Here is an 18,001-nt window from a genome sequence, read left to right on the forward strand (position 1 = left end):
GAGGGGGAGTGGGCTCGGAGGGGAGTGGCTGAAGGGCTGATTCCTGGGGCCAAAGAAGCAGGGCGCTAAGTCAAGCCCAGTGGCCCGCGGAGGATATGTCGCCTTTCAGCCAGGGGCAGCAGGGTCGAGGCGCCCGGTGGGCGAAAGAAATGCCCTTTTTCTGGAGCCCAAGAGAAAGTCCGTCCTGGCTGCGGCGCTGGAGGGCTTGGGAGCAGAGGGCGGTGTGGGGAAGAAAGCGAACGTCTATGGTTGTCTCTTTCTCCAGAGATCTCCTTCCCCACTGATCACTCTTTACTGACTTCGCCAACTCCCTCCTTACTGATTGATCTCAGTGACCTCCTTTGTTTGCCCCAGATTCCCCGCCCCTCGGGAACCCCCTCACACACCCGGCAGCTTCAGAAGCCTGCGGAAAGAGGCTTCGGGGGAAACTCCCGAAATCAGATGCCACACCCGGGCTAGAGCACAGAGCAACGAGGGAGACCGTGACTTGCACAAGGTCACACAGAGCAGGTCTAAACCCAAGGAGCAGGACTGGCTTGCCAGAGCTCTTCTCACTACCCAGAATACCTGGTCTCAGGCCTGTAGCTTCCGGAACCATCTGTCTGTCCTTGGACAATCTCCCAGAGTCGGGAGGACGACTAAATGACAGGTTTACCACAAAGCACATTTTACAGGGCCTGACAAAGTTATCACTCAATACAAGCTCACTATTCTTTCTGGACTCTGAGTTCCGGAGGGCAGGCCCAGATTGCATTTTCCTTTATAGATTTCTAGGGCTGCAAGAACAGGGTCTGCTTCTTAGTTCCCAGGGCTGTTTGTTGAACCAGACTCTGATGTGATATTCTATAGACAAAGTTAACTCTTTCAATATTGATTGAGTTCCTGTTCTGCATTATTCATTATCTTATTCATTCAGAAAATAGTTTTGTTTATGGTCTGCCTCTTTCACTGGTCCATAATGACAGGAACATTGTTTTGTCAGCTGCTCTGTCTGTAGAATCTAAAACAGCTTGGTATAATAGATATAATTGAATAATTGCTCCTGATTCTTATTTTTTAAGTAAATGAATTGTAGGAAACCCAGGAAAAGGAGGATCAAGATTGGGAAGTGTGGATGGGTCTGGAGCTCAGGAAAGTGAGATTAAGAAAATTCATGGTCCTGGCCGGTTGGCTCAGTGGTAGAGCGTCGGCCTGGCATGCAGGAGTCCCGGGTTTGATTCCTGGCCAGGGCACACAGGAGAAGTGCCCATCTGCTTCTCCACCCCTTCCCCTCTCCTTCCTCTCTGTCTCTCTCTTCCCCTCCCGCAGCCAAGGCTCCATTGGAGCAAAGTTGGCCCGGCCGCTGAGGATGGCTCCATAGCCTCTGCCTCAGGTGCTAGAATGGCTCTGGTTGCAACAGAGCAACGCCCCAGATGGGCAGAGAATCGCCCCCTGGTGGGCATGCCGGTGGATCCCGGTCGGGCACATGCGAGAGTCTGTCTGACTGCCTCCCCATTTCCAACTTCAGAAAAATACATAAAAAAGAAAAAAGAAAATTCATGGTAGTAAGTGTGAATGAAGTAGAAAGCTTTTAGCTCCAAGTAGCAGACCTGATTCAAACTGGCTTACTTACTATGGAAATGAGTCCTCTTTTTTTGTTTATTTGTTTGTTTGTTTGTTTGTTTTAGCAAAGCAGGGAGAGAGAAACAGGAACATCAAGCTGCTCCTGTGTGTATCCTGACCAGGGAATTGAACTAACCACCTCTGCAGTCTGGACCAAACTCCAACCAACCCAAGGCTTATTTTTTTCTTTTTTAATGTGTTAATAGAGACAGAGAGAAAAAGGGAGAGAGGGGAGGGGAAAGGGAAGCCTTCATCTGTTGTTCCACTTAGTGGTGCATTCATTGATTGCTTCTTGTGTGTGCCCTGACCGGGTATTGAACCTGTAACCTTGTTGTTTTGGGACCATGCTCTTAACTGACTGAGCTAACCGGCCAAGGCCTCATTTTATTTGTTTCCTATATCTTTTATTATTATTATTATTAAATGAGAGATGGGGAGGCAGGGGGGCAGAAAGACAGACTCCTGCATGCTTCCCAACCAGGTTTCACCCAGCAAGCCCCCTAAGGGCGATAATCTGCCCATCTGGGGTCGCTGCTCTGTTGCTCAGCAACAAGTTATTTTAATGCCCAAGGTGAGGTCATGGAGTCATCCTCAGCACCTGGGGTCAAATCCCTAGAACCATTTGAGTCATGGCTGTGGGAGGGGAGGAGAGAGAAAATGAGAAAGAAGGGGTGGAGGAGTGTTGGAGAAGCAGATGGTTGCTTCTCCTGTGTGCCCTGACAGGAATCAAACCCAGGACTTCCACACACCAGGCCAACACTCTGCTGCTGAGCCAACCAGCCAGGGCCTGTTTCCTATGTCCTTATTAGTTGTTTTTCCTAAACTCTCCAACACAACTATAAAGCGCCTTTGAATACTGTTTTCTACATGGTTCCCATGTTAGGATGTCTACCAATCAATGAATAAAATGGAGCGGCCAGATGATGCTATAGACTAGAGAAAGCAAAGCAGGAGTAGGGGAGAGGAAGAGTCATGGTGGGAGGTTATATAATGTGAAGTAGTTGGTCAGGGAAGACCTCACTATGAGGGTGACCTGCAGGGAGAGAAGAAGGAAACCATGCAGGCATTTGGAGGAAGAGTTCCAGGCAGAGGGAACAGCAAGTTCAAATTCCTAGAGACAGGAACATACTTCCATTACAATTTTTCTTTGCTTGTTTTTTTTTTTTAATTTTTATTTATTTTTTTATTTTTTACAGAGACAGAGAGTAAGTCAGAGAGAGGGATAGATAGGGACAGACAGACAGGAACGGAGAGAGATGAGAAGCATCAATCATTAGTTTTTTTATTGCACGTTGCAACACCCTAGTTGTTCATTGATTGCTTTCTCACATGTGCCTTGACTGCGGGCCTTCAGCAGACCGAGTAACACCTTGCTGGAGCCCGCGACCTTGGGTTCAAGTTGGTGGGCTTTTTTTTCCTCAAACCAGATGAGCCCACGCTCAAGCTGGCGACCTCGGGGTCTCGAACCTGGGTCCTCTGCATCCCAGTCTGACGCTCTATCCACTGCGCCATCGCCTGATCAGGCTTCTTTGCTTGTTTTACTGTCACTTCTACAACCTACTTCCCTGCCCAAGGACACCCGAATCTCTCAGGCACTCATATTCAAACTTGAGTCACTACCAGTGTACTATTTTAAAAGGATTTTGTTTATTGATTCTATTTATTTATTTATTTTTATTTTTTGTTTGTTTATTGATTTTAGAGATAGGAAGAGAGAAAAAGGAGCAGGAGAGCGGGAAGCATCAACATGCAGTAGTTGCTTCTTGTATGTGCCTTGACCGGGCAAGCCAAGGGTTTCGAACCAGCAACCTCAGCATTCCAGGTCAGCACCCTATCCCCTGCATCACCGCAGGCCAGGCACTAGTGCACTTTTTTTAGTCCCACCATCAAAACGGTGACCAAGTCATATTGATTCTGTTTGCAAAACATTATCATTCTTTCTCTTTTTCTATATTCCTACTGTCACCATATCAATCCTATAATGATAGAATTTATAGAACATTAGGATTGTAAGGGCCCCTAGAGATTAGCTGGTATAACTCTATCTTACTGAGGCCCAAATGATGTTACTTCTCTGAACTCTCAGCCAGTCTCTGGTGTACCAGGCAAAGCTTGATCACATTATGCCACATTTGAGTCCACCCTTGCCTGACCCAATCCATTCTGCCTGCCGGTCACAAATGAGTGCTCCTTGCACACTGCCTCATTCCTCCCCACCTGTCCTTCTGTATGTTCTGTGGTCTGCCCTGGCACAAATTTTCTCAGCTGCCCACCTGACATGACTTCCTACATCTAAAACGCACCCAGTATTCCAATTACATCAGTCTGCTTTCACTGTTCCTCAAACACACTGTTCGTTTCTGCCTGAAAGTCTACACTTCAACTTGTCTCCTTTTTGTAATAGCCTTTCTTTTTCCTTCCTGTTCAAATTCCACCCATCATTCGAGAGCTCTTCCAGACACGGTTCCTCAGCCTGGTGGAGTAGAGCAGAAGCCCTGTTTTAGGACACTTGATTGCCCATGACCACACTCCCATTCTCACCTCAATGTCTTTCCCCATTTTATGTTGAATAAAAGGGTGAAAGAGGTAGAAAGAGACTAGACTAGGTTTCAAGACTACATCTGCCTGTGTTTTTTTGTTTGTTTGTTTTCTTTTAGTGAGAGACAGACTGATAGGGACAGGCAGACAGGAAGAGAGAAAGATGAGAAACATCAACTTGTAGTTGTGGAACATTAGCTGTTCATTGATTACTTTTTCATATGTCTCATATGTGCCTTGACTGGGGACTCCAGCTGTGTTAGTAACCTTGAGCTCAAGCCAGTAAACTTGGGCTCAAGCCAGCGGCCTTGGGCTTCAAGCCAGTGATCATGGGGTCATGTCTGTGAACCCATGCTCAGGCTGGCAACCCCACACTCAAGCCAGCCATCTCAGGTTTTTGAACTTGGGTCCTCAGCATCCCAGGTTGACACTCTATCCACTGTGCCACCACCTGGTCACTGACTGTGCTTTTAATCATTGTCCAATACTGTCTCCTGAACCTGCTGCAGCAGGTGCTAGTAAATGTTAGCTGAGTTGTTTATAAACCGTTTAATATATATTAGGGGTCTCATGACCCCAACTGACCAGGTCCTGAGGCCTGGAACACAGTTGGAGCAGGAAAGTACCCCACTAATGGAAGACCACCTTGTGCCTTTGTAGACACCATGACAAGTCAATGTCATGAGCACACCAGAATTATAAGTGGTAGTAGACTCAGAACCACATTCAGTAAATGTGAGGAAATACTAGGAAGTACATCTGGAAGTGTTGAAAGTGGTTGGCTCTGGGGAATGAAACTCAGGAGGTACAGATAGAGGTGGAGAGAGTCATGAGAGTTCTATTTTTATTGTAGTCTTATAGTACCATTTGACTTTTAACGCTACATGCAATATTACTTTGATTAAAAATGAAAGTGACTTTAAACAAATTCAATAGATAAATCAATGTAAATTACCCTTTTAGAATCTTGAATGTGAAGAGAAGAAGGGACCATATGACACTAGCCGTCTTACAAGTTCATAGTAAGGATTAAACAAAATAAGGCATTGAACACATTAGACACAGAACTTGCAGCCAGAATTATTATGTTTATGATGAGTTCATTAGACTTGTGAGATGTCATTATAAGGACAGGCTATCATAATTAGAGGTCACGCTAGTCTCCACCAAGACAGAATGATGCTATGCTCTCTCCTGACCCTTCTATTCTTTCTCACTCCTTCCTCTGGATTTTAATTTCTTTGTTTACTTTATTTTTTATTTATTTATTTTGAGAAAGAAACATCAGTTTGTTGTTCCATTTACTTATGCATTCATTAGTTGATTCTTGTATGTCCCCTGACCAGGGATCAAACCTGCAACCTTGGCGTATCGGGTCGACACTCTAACCAAGTGACCTAACCGGCCAGAGCCCAGATTTTAATTTCAACCCAATCCATCCAATAGAATAATTATCCCCACCAACCCCTCAGCACACTTATATATGTCCCTTCTCATCATGCTTCCACTTCGGCCCAACCTTTCACCCTAAGAAAATGGACCAGTGAAATCTACAATCAGATTTTATAGTTCAGAGGGAAAGTAATTGACTTTCCTGGAAATTTTAAGTTTCTAGGGAAGTGAGGTTGAAAGGGAATACTAAATCGTAATTAAAGTCCCATTTATTCAGTCATTGATTGCATATTTATTAAGTGCATGCAAGGTGCCAAGCATACTTCTAGGTACAGAGGATACAACAGCAAACAACATAAATAAGCTTCATGTCTTCATGGAGTTTACATACAATGTCACAATGCCCAGAGCAGCTACTTAGGCAGGCTGAGGTCTCTGGCAAGGACAGTCACCTCCATCTACTGCTGACCAGTTTAATGCAGAGGAATGAAATAAAAGATATGAATTGGGTGCCTGCTCATTCACAGCTCCCTGTTTAAGTGTCCCTCCATATACCATGTGATCCTGTCCCTCTAACCACAGCTTTTTGGACTGGTAACAATCTGACTCAAGCTAAGCAATTAGGTTCTTCCCCCAAGAATTTGCCAAAATTAGCCGTGGGGAGGTAAGTTGAAAGGTCATGCAGAGTTAGGGTGACAGCAGAAGCCAGATTAGACACCCAAACCCAGCAACGTCATGGGCAACCAGAGTTGTTGGGGGCAGATGTTAAGTAGGCTGAAGCAAGCCCTCTGTCTACAAAGAGGAAAATGCAGCAACTATGCTATAAAAAGAAGAAACCAGAGAAGTTTGACCCTAGGAAGAAAAAGGAAAAAAAGCAAGCATAAGACTTTTGTTTTAAAGGCTAGAGCAGCTGCCTCAGTATCTGACAGCCTCCAGACCCAGTTCCTAAGAACGAACTTCTTCAGCTTCCATCCACCCAATAGTTCCTCTCCCCTTCACTTGAGTTGGTTTAAATGCTTGTCTGTGGCCAACAGCCCCAAGAGTGGTCCCCATGATTCCTGTTCCCTGGTGTTAATGCCTTTCTGAACCACCCACCCCCATGTCAAAATGGCTGCAGCAGCTCCAGGGGTCAAATGCAGACATGACACAGAGAGGAAGTGGGATACTGCCTGTCGTGCATCTCATTTTATTAGGAGGAAAGTCTTTTCCTAGAATCTCCAATTCAGAAAGCCAGGGTTGTATCACATACCCATGCCTAAGCTAATCCTGAGACACGGAATGGGCTAAAAATCATTAGCCAATAACAATATTTATTCATCCCTGAACTTGGCGATAGTATCATCTTCTCTGAGCAAAAGATGACAGTAGATGAACATCCAAAAATTTGGGGATTTCACAGCAACAAAAAAAGGTGAGACAGGAGAGGTATTGGGGTAGATAATCAACATTATTTACCTCACCTACAGATATACTTATTTTCTGTAAAACTGTGTGTGTGTGTGTGTGTGTGTGTGTGTGTGTGTGTGTAGAAAATATCACGAAGGGTATATAAATACTAATCTATTACCATGAGTTAAATTTTGAAATGGGCCTGTGTAGAATGGAATGAATGGATATTTTCACTTTTTACTTATTAAATTTTTATTAGTTTATATTACTTTGGTAATTTAAATTTAAAAGGACGGTTTCAGTCCTGGAGTTGGCTGCTCAGAAATAGAACTAAGATTTTTTTTAAAATAGAGAGAAGCATGTGTTGATGGCCCCCGTTCTTGCCTCCGGCCCCCAGTACCAGGTGCCAGTGGCAAGTTTATTCCTACTGAAGATTTGGAGGCACAAGGCTCTCAGGGCCTGATTCCATCAAATATTTAAACCACCCTACTCTCTTGCCTCACATTCTCATAAATTGGCTTCCTCTGCACATTTTCCTACAGGGGAAGAATTTGCAGGACATAGCAATGTGTACATTCTAGGCCCCTCAGCAGTTCCATTTCTCATTGTATGTTCATACGTTGGCTCTTTGTCTCAGATAGCAGGATAGAAGCTGAGTTAGTATAATCTACTTCCTAAACCGCACCCCCACCCCAATATATAGGCTCTCTTTTAGTAGTTAAGTTTATGAATTTGGACCATGATGAACTCACCAAGGTAAATGTCACCCCCGAGGCCACTTGGCAGCTGGCCAGCCAGCCTTCCCTGATAATGTTCCCTTCAACCACATCTCCTTCAGGCTTCTTGCTTTCCAGCTGCATTCATCTCTAATGGCTGTCTCTTTCTTTATCCCTCATTCTGTCTTTTCCTCTATGACTGTTTCTCTAATTCTCTCTTTAAAATTTTTTAAAACATTTATTTATTAATTTTAGGGGTGGGGGAGAGAGAGACAGAAACATCAATCTTTCCCGTATGTGTTCTGCCTGGGGATTGAGCCCACAACCCACTGTGTATCCAGGACAACGCTTTAACCCACTGTGCTATCCAGGACAACGCTCTAACCCACTGTGCTATCCAGGACAACGCTCTAACCCACTGTGCTATCCAGCCAGGGCTTGCTCTCTTTTCTTCTATCTCACTGCCTAACCTTCCTTTTTCCTTTCCCTTTTTTCTTTCTGTTTTTCACCTTAATTAACCTTGGAGTTGAACAATAAAATATACCAGAACCATGTGCTAAGCACTGTGTTGGGCCATATATAAATTATATTCTGACTTCACGATAACTCTGAAAAAATATTCATTCCTATTTTACAGAGGAGGAAGTAGAGGCTCATTAAGACTATGTTGTGTGTTTTTTGTTTGTTTGTTTGTTTTTACAGAGACAGAGAGAGAGGGATAGACAGACAGGAACAAAGAGAGTTGAGAAGCATCAATCATCAGTTTTTCATTGCGACATCCTTAGTTGTTCATTGATTGCTTTCTCATATGTGCCTTGACCATGGGCCTTCAGCAGACTGAGTAACCCCTTGCTTGAGCCAGTGACCTTAGGTTCAAGCTGGTGAGCTTTGCTCAAACCAGATAAGCTGGTGACCTCAGAGTCTTGAACCTGGGTCCTCCACATCCCAGACCGACACTATCCACTGCGCCACCGCCTGGTCTGGCGAGACTACGTTGTGTTTGATAAGCTGAAGCTTTTCTTTGCTTAATTTTCAAAGTCATTAAATTAAGTGTTTTGTGTGTCTTAGAAAAATACAGTTTAAAAAATTGTTTATAGCCTGACCAGGCAGTGGCGCAGTGAATAGAGCGTCGGACTGGAATGCAGAGGACCCAGGTTCAAGACCCCGAGGTCGCCAGCTTGAGCGCAGGCTCATCTGGTTTGAGCATAGCTCACCAGCTTGGACCCAAGGTCTCTGGCTCGAGCAAGGGGTTACTCGGTCTGCTGAAGGCCCATGGTCAAGGTACATATGAGAAAGCAATCAATGAACAACTAAGGTGTCGCAACGAAAAACTGATGATTGATGCTTCTCATCTCTCTCCGTTCCTGTCTGTCTATCCCTATCTATCCCTCTCTCTCTCTCTGTCTCTGTAAAAAAAAAAAAAAAGAAAAAATTGAAAACAAATTGTTTATAACCTTCATTTTATTTTTACCAGTGAGTGTCTTGTCCTAGAAAAGAATTCACCCTGACTGGAAGTCTGTGACTTCCTGCCACACTCAGGTCTGAGTTCCCCCGTGGTGTCTATCCCATCCCGCAACCTCCGTGGAGTCTGCCTTGGAGCAGCTCTTATTAAGATGAGCTGATTTGCATATATCCGCATACACTGGGACTTCTGTTTTGCTTTTATTACAAATGAATTGTTCAGAGGAAGAAAAAACAAGTCTTATTTCACTACATCTTTTCCTCTTTTTCCTCCCATTTCTAGGGTCGAGATCTGGCTACTCCCCCGAGGTGCCTGCAGGTGTGTGTGGTGGGAGAGGGTGGGAACCAGACTCCCAACAGCCAGGGTTTGTGGAGCATTCTAGGTGGTTTTCCCCAGATAATTTCCTCCATAGGTTTGGCTCCAGAATAATCCTTGCAAAACTCATAGGGAGTCTGTATGTTGTTTTATAGCATACAGGATCAGAACCTCTGCGCCGAAGTCCCTGGAGCTGAGGAAAGATGCCATAGCTGGCACCCAAGAGATTGCAGAGGGGTTGGGGACCTGGTTTTGAAGAGAGGGGTGAGGAGTGATGGAGTGAAGACTCATTTTGAAATGAAAGGAGTCCTGGGTCTCTAAGCAGCCTTCTAAAAATACCGTCTCCCAGCGCTGGGGGGAGGGGGAGGGGAAGTGAGCGTGAGGAGAATGAAGATGTGAAGAAGGTGGGAGTGTAAGAGCCCTTCAGGTAGATCTGATTTCAGAGGTTCCTGTCAGCATCCAAGGACTAGCCAGACGGCACATCTTCTGCTTCCTCAGCGGGCTTCAGTCTCCAGCGGTGTCCAAGCCCCAGCCCCCCATGACCTTTCTATCTACAGGCAAAGGAACCTAATTCCTCCCAGCCACTTCTATTGCCACTGCCCAGCAGGTATGTCTGAAAGCAAGCAAGTGTGCTTGTAAACGTACTACACACACACACACACACTCACACACTCGCGCGGCTGACACATGAAAGCAGCTTGTAAATGGCTAGTGCTCTACAATGCCAGAAAATTTCATTACACTCGGTGCTCAAGGAAGTATAGACTGTGGCAGAGACAGGGCGCTTAAACCGAGTATTCTCAGCACAGAGCGTGGGACCCAGTAAATATTGCAGGAGGGGTGAGGAATACATACAAAGTGCAAAGACACTCAGGCCACACAGGTCACGTAGACACAAGGCTCACGTTCATTCTCAAGACTTCTTCAGCTACCAAAGGAAGAGGGGCTTGGGTCTCCCCAGAAAAGAGCTCTGGAAAGCCACAGGGTGGGTGGAGCTTTGCCCGTTCAAGTTCAGCCCAGATGGTGGCGCTCAATAGCCGCCTCCCTCGTCCTGTAGGGCCCCAACTCTTCCCACACCAACGCCTTAAACCCTCAGCTTGCACATAAATGACCTTCACTAGATAGAGGTCGTATTCCACGTTTCCTGCTGCTGCTTCTTCAGCGCTGGTTGAACTCCGCAAGGATTGCTCCGCCTCTCTCGAAGACGCCTAGTAGTCCGGGCCATGGCACTCCTCACCAATCCCCTGGGGTGGGCGGAGAGGGATTATCAAAGGGGAAACTCCGGCTCTGAGCTGATTTGGGACACGGTTGGTTGTGGACAGTGCTGCCTGTGTCTTGGCAGCAAGAACAAGAACCTGTGAAATCGATCGTTCATGCAAAATCTATCACCGTCCCATTCCGGCATCCATATGGTTTCCCAGCTTCAGAAGCGTTACTGGTAGGGTGACTTTCCCACTTTGCTCTCCTTTCTCGAGCAGCTCCTGAGGGTGGGCTCGGCCCTTCCTACTGCGTGTAGGGGGGGGGGAGGCGGCGGGGAGAGAAGTGGGCGGGGTCGAGCCTTGAGACACCAAGAGCCGCAGGCCCTGGAAGAAGCCAAGGGCTGGGAGATAGAGGAACTCCCAGAGCTTGGGGTCAGGACATCAAAACCCCTGCAACTCCTAGGAACAAGGGACTATCCAGACTAGCTTAGAGACTGTAAGTGTCGCTGTCTCTCAGTTTCGCCCCTTTTTAAAGCCACGCCCACATTATCTACTTCTCGGTTGTGAGGGGCTAAGATTTAGCGCTCTAGGCCACAGACGCTCATCACCCTCCCATAAGTCCAGCCAGAGCTTAGCACTGCCCCACCCCCACGGTTTGAAGATTGGAGAGACCCCTTCCATCCCTACTCCAGATCGCTTTCCACCGCCCCTAGCCCATGAAACTCCACCCCTCCACTCTCTGCTGGCGGGGATTGGTGAAGCTTCAGCGGCAGTGCCTAGTGATTGGTCCCCATGGATGATGGTAACCAGTGAGATCCCGCCCCCAGCTGGCGCTGGGGTCTGGGGGCACTGCTCAGCGGTGCTGGGGCTGGCGCGGCTTGAGCCGCCGCCACACTGACAGCTCCGTCTGCGGACCATGGAGACCGGCACTGGACCGCATCCACTGCGCCTGTTCGTTTGCCTGATGCCACTTTCTCTCGCTTTGCTTTTAGGACCAGGGAGGCCCGGGACCGCCGAGGAAGGTGAGGAGACTGGCGGCTGTTCTTGGAGCCCGGGATGCCAAAAGACAGGGGACTGAAGAGCTGGAGTGCTGGTGAAGGAGTTGTATGGAGAGACTGGAGTCTGTATTGGGGTTTGAAGCAAGCGGGAAGCAAAGAACTGGAGAGACAGAGAAAAAGGTGGCTAAGCAATGGAGAAAAGAGGAGCTTGGGGGGCTGGAGACCTGGGGGCTGGGGAAGAAAGAGACCAGGAACCGTGGGAGCCAGAGGCAGCGGTCCAGGGGCCGGTAAGACGGACAGGTTGAGCAATTGGAGGTGGGAGGGGTGGGGGTAGGGAGAAGAAAGCAGAGGAGAAGGGAGATGTGGAGATGAAATCGGAGTATAGGGGCACGGGATGGATCCCGAACAGCAGGGGCTAGGAGACCACTGTGCAGCCAACTGGAGGCGGAACGCTGGTGGGGGGTGGGGGTTAGGAGGTGGGAGCTGGATCCCGGAGCTGCCCGACGTGCTGAACCAGGAGCTGTCCGCAGTGCTGAATTTGAAGCCTAGACTACCCGAAGCGATCCGTGTTTCCAGGTTTGGGGTCCGAGTCTTGTCTGTGATTCTGAATTTGGGGGAGGTGTACATTCAGTTGAATCCAGAGGCGTCATATTCAGGTGCAGAATCCTGAGGAGTTGGAATTTGAGGCTTTAACCGCGAGGTTTGTCGGGGCGCTGCATTTCCGACGCTTTCCAATATGCAATTTCCAACGTGCTGTCAGTTATTCTGAAATCCGGATGCTGTTGGCGGTCCTGCCCACTGTCGCTGATGCCTTTGGGGCCAACCCTCTTATAGGCCCTCATTTTGGAGCCCCATTCCCTTGCTTAAGATCCAGATGAGTAATCTTCCAAGATTTGGCGATGACCTCCTGGGCACCAGTCTCTAAGGGGCTGCTGTGCTGTCCAAACCTGTGTTTCTCTGGGACCAATACTGAGATCAGAATTCTGACTGCTGGGCCGATTCCTCCTGGGGGAAATGACTCCAAGCCTCTCTGTGCAGGAGGGGTCATGGTTTTATATATAAAAGGACTGCTGACATTCTTTAGAAGGCAGTGGGGGGGGGGACAGCCCCTGGGAAAGGGGCTGGCTGAGGAAATGAGAGATTTTCATTTCCTCTGCTGCTAAGAAGATATCTCCACTTTGTTTTTCACAGAATGCCTAGCAGTCAAGTAAAAATGTTCAAGTCTCTTCCATCCCTGGTGACCTCAACCTCAGAAGAGTCTCTGAGTCTGCATGGATTCTGGGCTGTATACAGGAATCCTCTGACATGCTCACTTTCTCCTTCTTCTTGATGTTTAGTTTAATTTAGAACACCTGGGAATGCTGGGGCTTCCACTGACAATGTCCCCTGAATTTATAGCCAGCCTGTCATAGACTCAGGCTCCCAACATGTCCACATCCTAATCCCCACACCAGTAAATGCTATTCTAAATGGCAAAAGAATTTTCAGATGTGATTATGAGTCTTGAGATGGAGAGATTATCTTGGATAATTTGGATAGACCAATGTAATTGCAATGATACTTATAAATGGGATAATGCAGGAGGAGTCAGTGCCAGAAGAGAAGGCAGTGTGATGATAGAAGCAGAGATTAGAGTGATGCACTTTAAAATGGAGGAGGGGGCCACAAGCCAAGGAATCCAGATGACCACTAAAAGCTGAATTCTCCTTTTAATCTCCAGAAGGAACCCATCCAGACACCCTGACTTTAGACCCATTAAACTGATTTCCAACTTCTGACCTCCAAAACTGTAAGAGAATAAATTTCTGCTGTTTTAAGTCACCAAATTGTGGTAATTTGTTACAGCAGCCACAGGAAACTAATACAGGCTCCTTCCTTAATCATGTGGCTACCCCTCTCTGGACTTGAGCTACTCACACACCCTCCTGGGGATGTACGAAGTGGGGAAAACCTGTCTGTGTTCTTTGTCACATTCACCATCTCTTCAGTTAGCAAATTTACAGTGAACTCACCAAAGGGTCCACCCTCCTGAACTTCTGGACTTCTGACATCTCTGTTTTCCCCTCTCCCTAGTCATCCTCCTGGATTCCAAAGCCTCCCAGGCTGAGCTGGGCTGGACTGCACTGCCAAGTAATGGGGTAAGTGTAAACCCTTCCCTCCCAGTCAGGAGGATCCTGTGGTGGCCCAGAATTCAGGACCTTTAGCTCCTTATGGTTATATCAGATCAAAATACTCTTCAAAACATGTGATCTGCAGTAGCTCTGACTTCAAGCCAGAGTTGCCTATTAGAAAATGTTGAGTCTTCAATCAAAAATATAAAAAAGCATAACTGAGGAGAGAACTGATGGTGTCTAAGAACAGAAACGTGGCCTCTGGATAGAGCCAATTCAGAACAGTGCCTGGCACACAGTAGATCTTCCAAATGGTGTTGTTGACTGATGGATTGATAGAACAAGTAAGGCTTGGAATCCTAAAAAAAAAACACACAAAATAAAACAAAACAAAAACGCTTGGAAACAGGATTGGAATGGGAAGACATGGCCATGTGACAGCGGGCTGGTGTCACGGAAAAGGCACTGGCTGGAGAGCCAAGAGACCCCAGGCACCATTTCTACCTCTACAACTAGTTCTCTGTCTGTATCTAGTCAAGTCTCTCTCACTCTGGAGCCTTTGTTTCTCCATCTATAAAATTAAAAATTGGACTCAGTTGTCTCCAACGTTTCTCCTGGTTTTGCATCTCATAATTTCATGGGTGTGTATTGCGAGTGGTAGGGGTCAGTAGGGTTAGATGGGAGAGAATGCGAAATGATGGGGCAGGGGGTTTTCAACCTGTGCCACCGCCAGGACTCTACCTACTGGAGGCGCCTTGGCTCTGAACTGCCCGTATCTTTGTTCTTTCTCCTCCTCAGTGGGAGGAGATCAGTGGCGTGGACGAGCACGAACGTCCCATCCGCACATACCAGGTGTGCAACGTGCTGGAGCCCAACCAGGACAACTGGCTGCAGACTGGCTGGATCGGCCGCGGCCGCGGGCAGCGCATCTTCGTGGAGCTGCAGTTCACACTGCGCGACTGCAGCAGCATCCCCGGCGCGGCGGGCACCTGCAAGGAGACTTTCAACGTCTACTACCTGGAAACTGACGCCGACCTGGGCCGCGGGCGTCCCCGCCTAGGCAGCAGCCGGCCCCGCAAGATCGACACGATAGCAGCGGATGAGAGCTTCACTCAGGGCGACCTGGGCGAGCGCAAGATGAAGCTGAACACAGAGGTGCGCGAGATCGGTCCGCTGAGCCGGCGGGGTTTCCACCTGGCTTTCCAGGACGTGGGCGCATGCGTGGCGCTGGTCTCTGTGCGCGTCTACTACAAGCAGTGCCGTGCTACTGTGCGGGGCCTGGCGGCGTTCCCAGCCACCGCGGCGGAGAGCGCCTTCTCCACGCTGGTGGAGGTGACCGGAACGTGCGTGGCGCACTCAGAAGGGGAGCCCGGCAGCCCCCCGCGCATGCACTGCGGTGCTGATGGCGAGTGGCTGGTGCCGGTGGGCCGCTGCAGCTGCAGTGCGGGATTCCAAGAACGCGGTGACATCTGTGAAGGTAAATAGCAAACTAGGGGGTGTGGCATGGGAGCATAGCACGCAGGTGGCAATCGGGAGAGAGAGTGCCCTAAGAGGCAGGAGGAGGAGAATGGTGACGCCGTGGGCTGTGGAGCCCAGAAGTCCTGAGTTTTGTGGAACTTCCAGTGGCTCCAGATAGGACCGATGAGTGAAGTTACTAAGAGGTGAATTTGACTAAATATATGGGAGCATTAGGGCCTATATTTCAGGTACTATGATGAGCACCTTACACAGGCCTTCTTATTTATTCATGGCAATAGAGGAAGTCATCATTATTTCACAAATGATGAAACAGAGGCTCAGAGAGATTAACTCCTCACTTTTAAAGTTAGGAAATGGGGAACGAGGATTTGTATCCAGATTTGCCCAACACTTAAGCTCCTTCTACTACACCATGGTGCCTCCCCTATGCATAAGGAGGAACTCTACATCAGCACAAACTTACTAGCTATTGGCTAGTGGGATTGGTTACCGAATGGGCTACCTCTCACTGACAATATGGAAGTCAGAGTGCAGAGGGGAGGAGGAGTTTGGGAAATTGTCCTAGACTACTGTATATCCCACCCAACTCTCTGAAGTAGTTAATAATGTACTCCCTGGGGAAGACCCTCTGTGTTGGGGGTTCTGTGGTTTCTTGGGTCTGTGGGGGCACCAGAAATATCCCTCTCCTTCTTTTCCATATCTGTGGGTCTGAAGACTCACGATGGAGGAAGATGAAGTGATTTTTTTTTTAAGCCATGTCATTTTCTGGGTGCCAGGACAACAGAAATGAGTCAGGCAAGTCTCTTAAGAAGCTCACAGACTAAATAGAGAGATGTAAAAAAAATTTAAATCACAACAAGGGTAATGTATGCTCTAATAGAGGGATTAAATACAGTGGTGGGAAGACAGGGGAGGAAGTGACAAAACTTGCTCTCATTTCTTTGTTCATTCATGCATTCAGTATAAATTGAGAACATAACATTTGAATGTATTGAGGGTTTATGATATGTTTATAGGTGAATGTCACCATCACTTCCCTGGGGGTACTTATGGCTTAGTAAGGAATTTGGAGACATGAACCTTACTAAGCTCCCCAAGTAGAGCTAGGACCCACCTCTGTGCTCTCCAGCACACATTTCTGCACTTACTCGTGGTATCCAGTATTCTACTTATATGTTGTTCCGCCCCTGGACTAGAAACTTCTTGAGCTTAGGCAATGGGTCGTATTAGTCTCAGCTGCTCTGGTGTCGACTACAGGATATGGTATATGGTAGGTGCCCAGTGGAAATGTATCAAGTGAGTGAGTAGTTACCATGGGGTGTAATATGTATCAACAGAGAGCTGGGGAAGCCAGGAAAAGGGAGAACCCAATTCTAAGGGTGGCGAGAGATGATGAGAAGGCCTTCTTTCCAGGCAGCCAAGAGCATTCTGAGTTAAGAGATGTGTGAAGAAACGAGGAGGCAGTAGAGAATTGAGCATGGTTGGGGCTGAGCAAGTCAGCATGGCTGAGCAGAGGGCCTTTGAGGGCAGAAGGGGTGATGGAGCTGGAGGAGGGTAGCTATAAATCATAAAGCATCTTTAACACTGGGATACAGAGTTTGGACTTTATGCTTTTTAGATCATTGGGGAGCATTTGAAGCAGACATCTGACATGTTCAGGCTTGTATTTTATCTTTTTTTTTCTTTTATATTAAGTGAGAGGCAGGTAGGCAGAGACAGACTCCTGCATGCACCCCAACCAGGATCCACCTGGCAAGCCCCCTAAGGGCGATGCTCTGTCTATCTGGGGTCACTGCTCTGTTGTTCAGCAATGAGCTATTTTAGTGCCTGAGGCAAGGCCATGGAGCCATCCTCAGCATCAGGGGCCAACTTGCTCAAACGATTCTAGCAATGACTGCAGGAGGAGAAGAGAGAGAGAGAAAGAAGGGGGAGGGGCGTAGAAGCAAGTAATTGCTTTTCCTCTGTGCTCTGACTGGGAATCAAATCAAACCCAGGACTTCCACACACCAGGCCAATACTCTACCACTGAGCCAACTGGCCAGGGCCAGGCTTGTATTTTCAAAAGATCACTCAAGAGGCAATGAAAAAAGAAAGGATTGGAGAAAGAAGAATGAGAGGCCAGAAGATGAGAAAGAAAATGATAAAATAGCCCAGGAGAAAGAGTACTGGTCTGAGCAAAGGCAGTAGCAGAGGTCATTGAGAGATGAGGTTGGTTGTGATAATGATATAGCATCCACAACACTTGGTGATCAGGTGATACAGGAGGGGAAAGGAGTAATTTTTTACTCATATGCTTCTGGGGGAATTGAATGGACAGAGTATCATTCACTGGGGTAGAGAACACAGGACATGGATGGACATATTGAATTTATGGTGTCCATGGTGCATTCAAGTGAAGACAGCTAGAAAGTGGGTCTGGAGCTCAGCAACAGAGAGATAGATGTTCCTTGGAACTGTAGGTGTGGTTGGGACAGACCAAGGAGAATGTGTGGAGTAAGAAGAATGAGGGTCAGTGATGAAGTCTCACAGAACAGCAATAGTTAAGGGAGAGAAACAGCCCATAAGAAAGGCAATGGTCAGAGGCTGGAGAATGGGAATTTATGGCAGTTTAGGGAGATGGACGTGTCTGGGAGAGAATGGCCTAGGGTTGGGGAGCAGTCAGTTTAGGTGAGGACCGGATAACGTCTGCTTGGTGAGGGCAGTCTCAGTTGAGTGATGGAGAGAGACTGGCTGCAGTAGGTTTAAAGATGAAGGAAGCTGAGGAGCTAGAGTCAGAATGTAAACAACTCTCCAGAAGGCT

At 47.5% G+C, this 18,001-nt stretch overlaps 1 protein-coding gene across 3 annotated transcripts in view; it reads left to right on the forward strand.

Moving 5' to 3' along the window:
- The first annotated feature begins 11,497 nt into the window (after window positions 1-11,497).
- Window positions 11,498-18,001, forward strand: part of EPHA10 (EPH receptor A10) — a 40,573-nt gene continuing 34,069 nt past the window's right edge. For all 3 annotated transcript variants that reach the window (XM_066269613.1, XM_066269614.1, XM_066269615.1), the window contains exons 1-3: window positions 11,498-11,635; window positions 13,685-13,749; window positions 14,521-15,199. In XM_066269613.1, the coding sequence (XP_066125710.1) occupies window positions 11,530-11,635; window positions 13,685-13,749; window positions 14,521-15,199 (850 nt within the window). In that variant the 5' untranslated portion in view covers window positions 11,498-11,529. The remainder of the gene's footprint in view (window positions 11,636-13,684; window positions 13,750-14,520; window positions 15,200-18,001) is intronic.

This window comes from Saccopteryx bilineata, chromosome 3 (assembly GCF_036850765.1).
Source record: "Saccopteryx bilineata isolate mSacBil1 chromosome 3, mSacBil1_pri_phased_curated, whole genome shotgun sequence".
Taxonomy (NCBI): Eukaryota; Metazoa; Chordata; class Mammalia; order Chiroptera; family Emballonuridae; genus Saccopteryx; species Saccopteryx bilineata.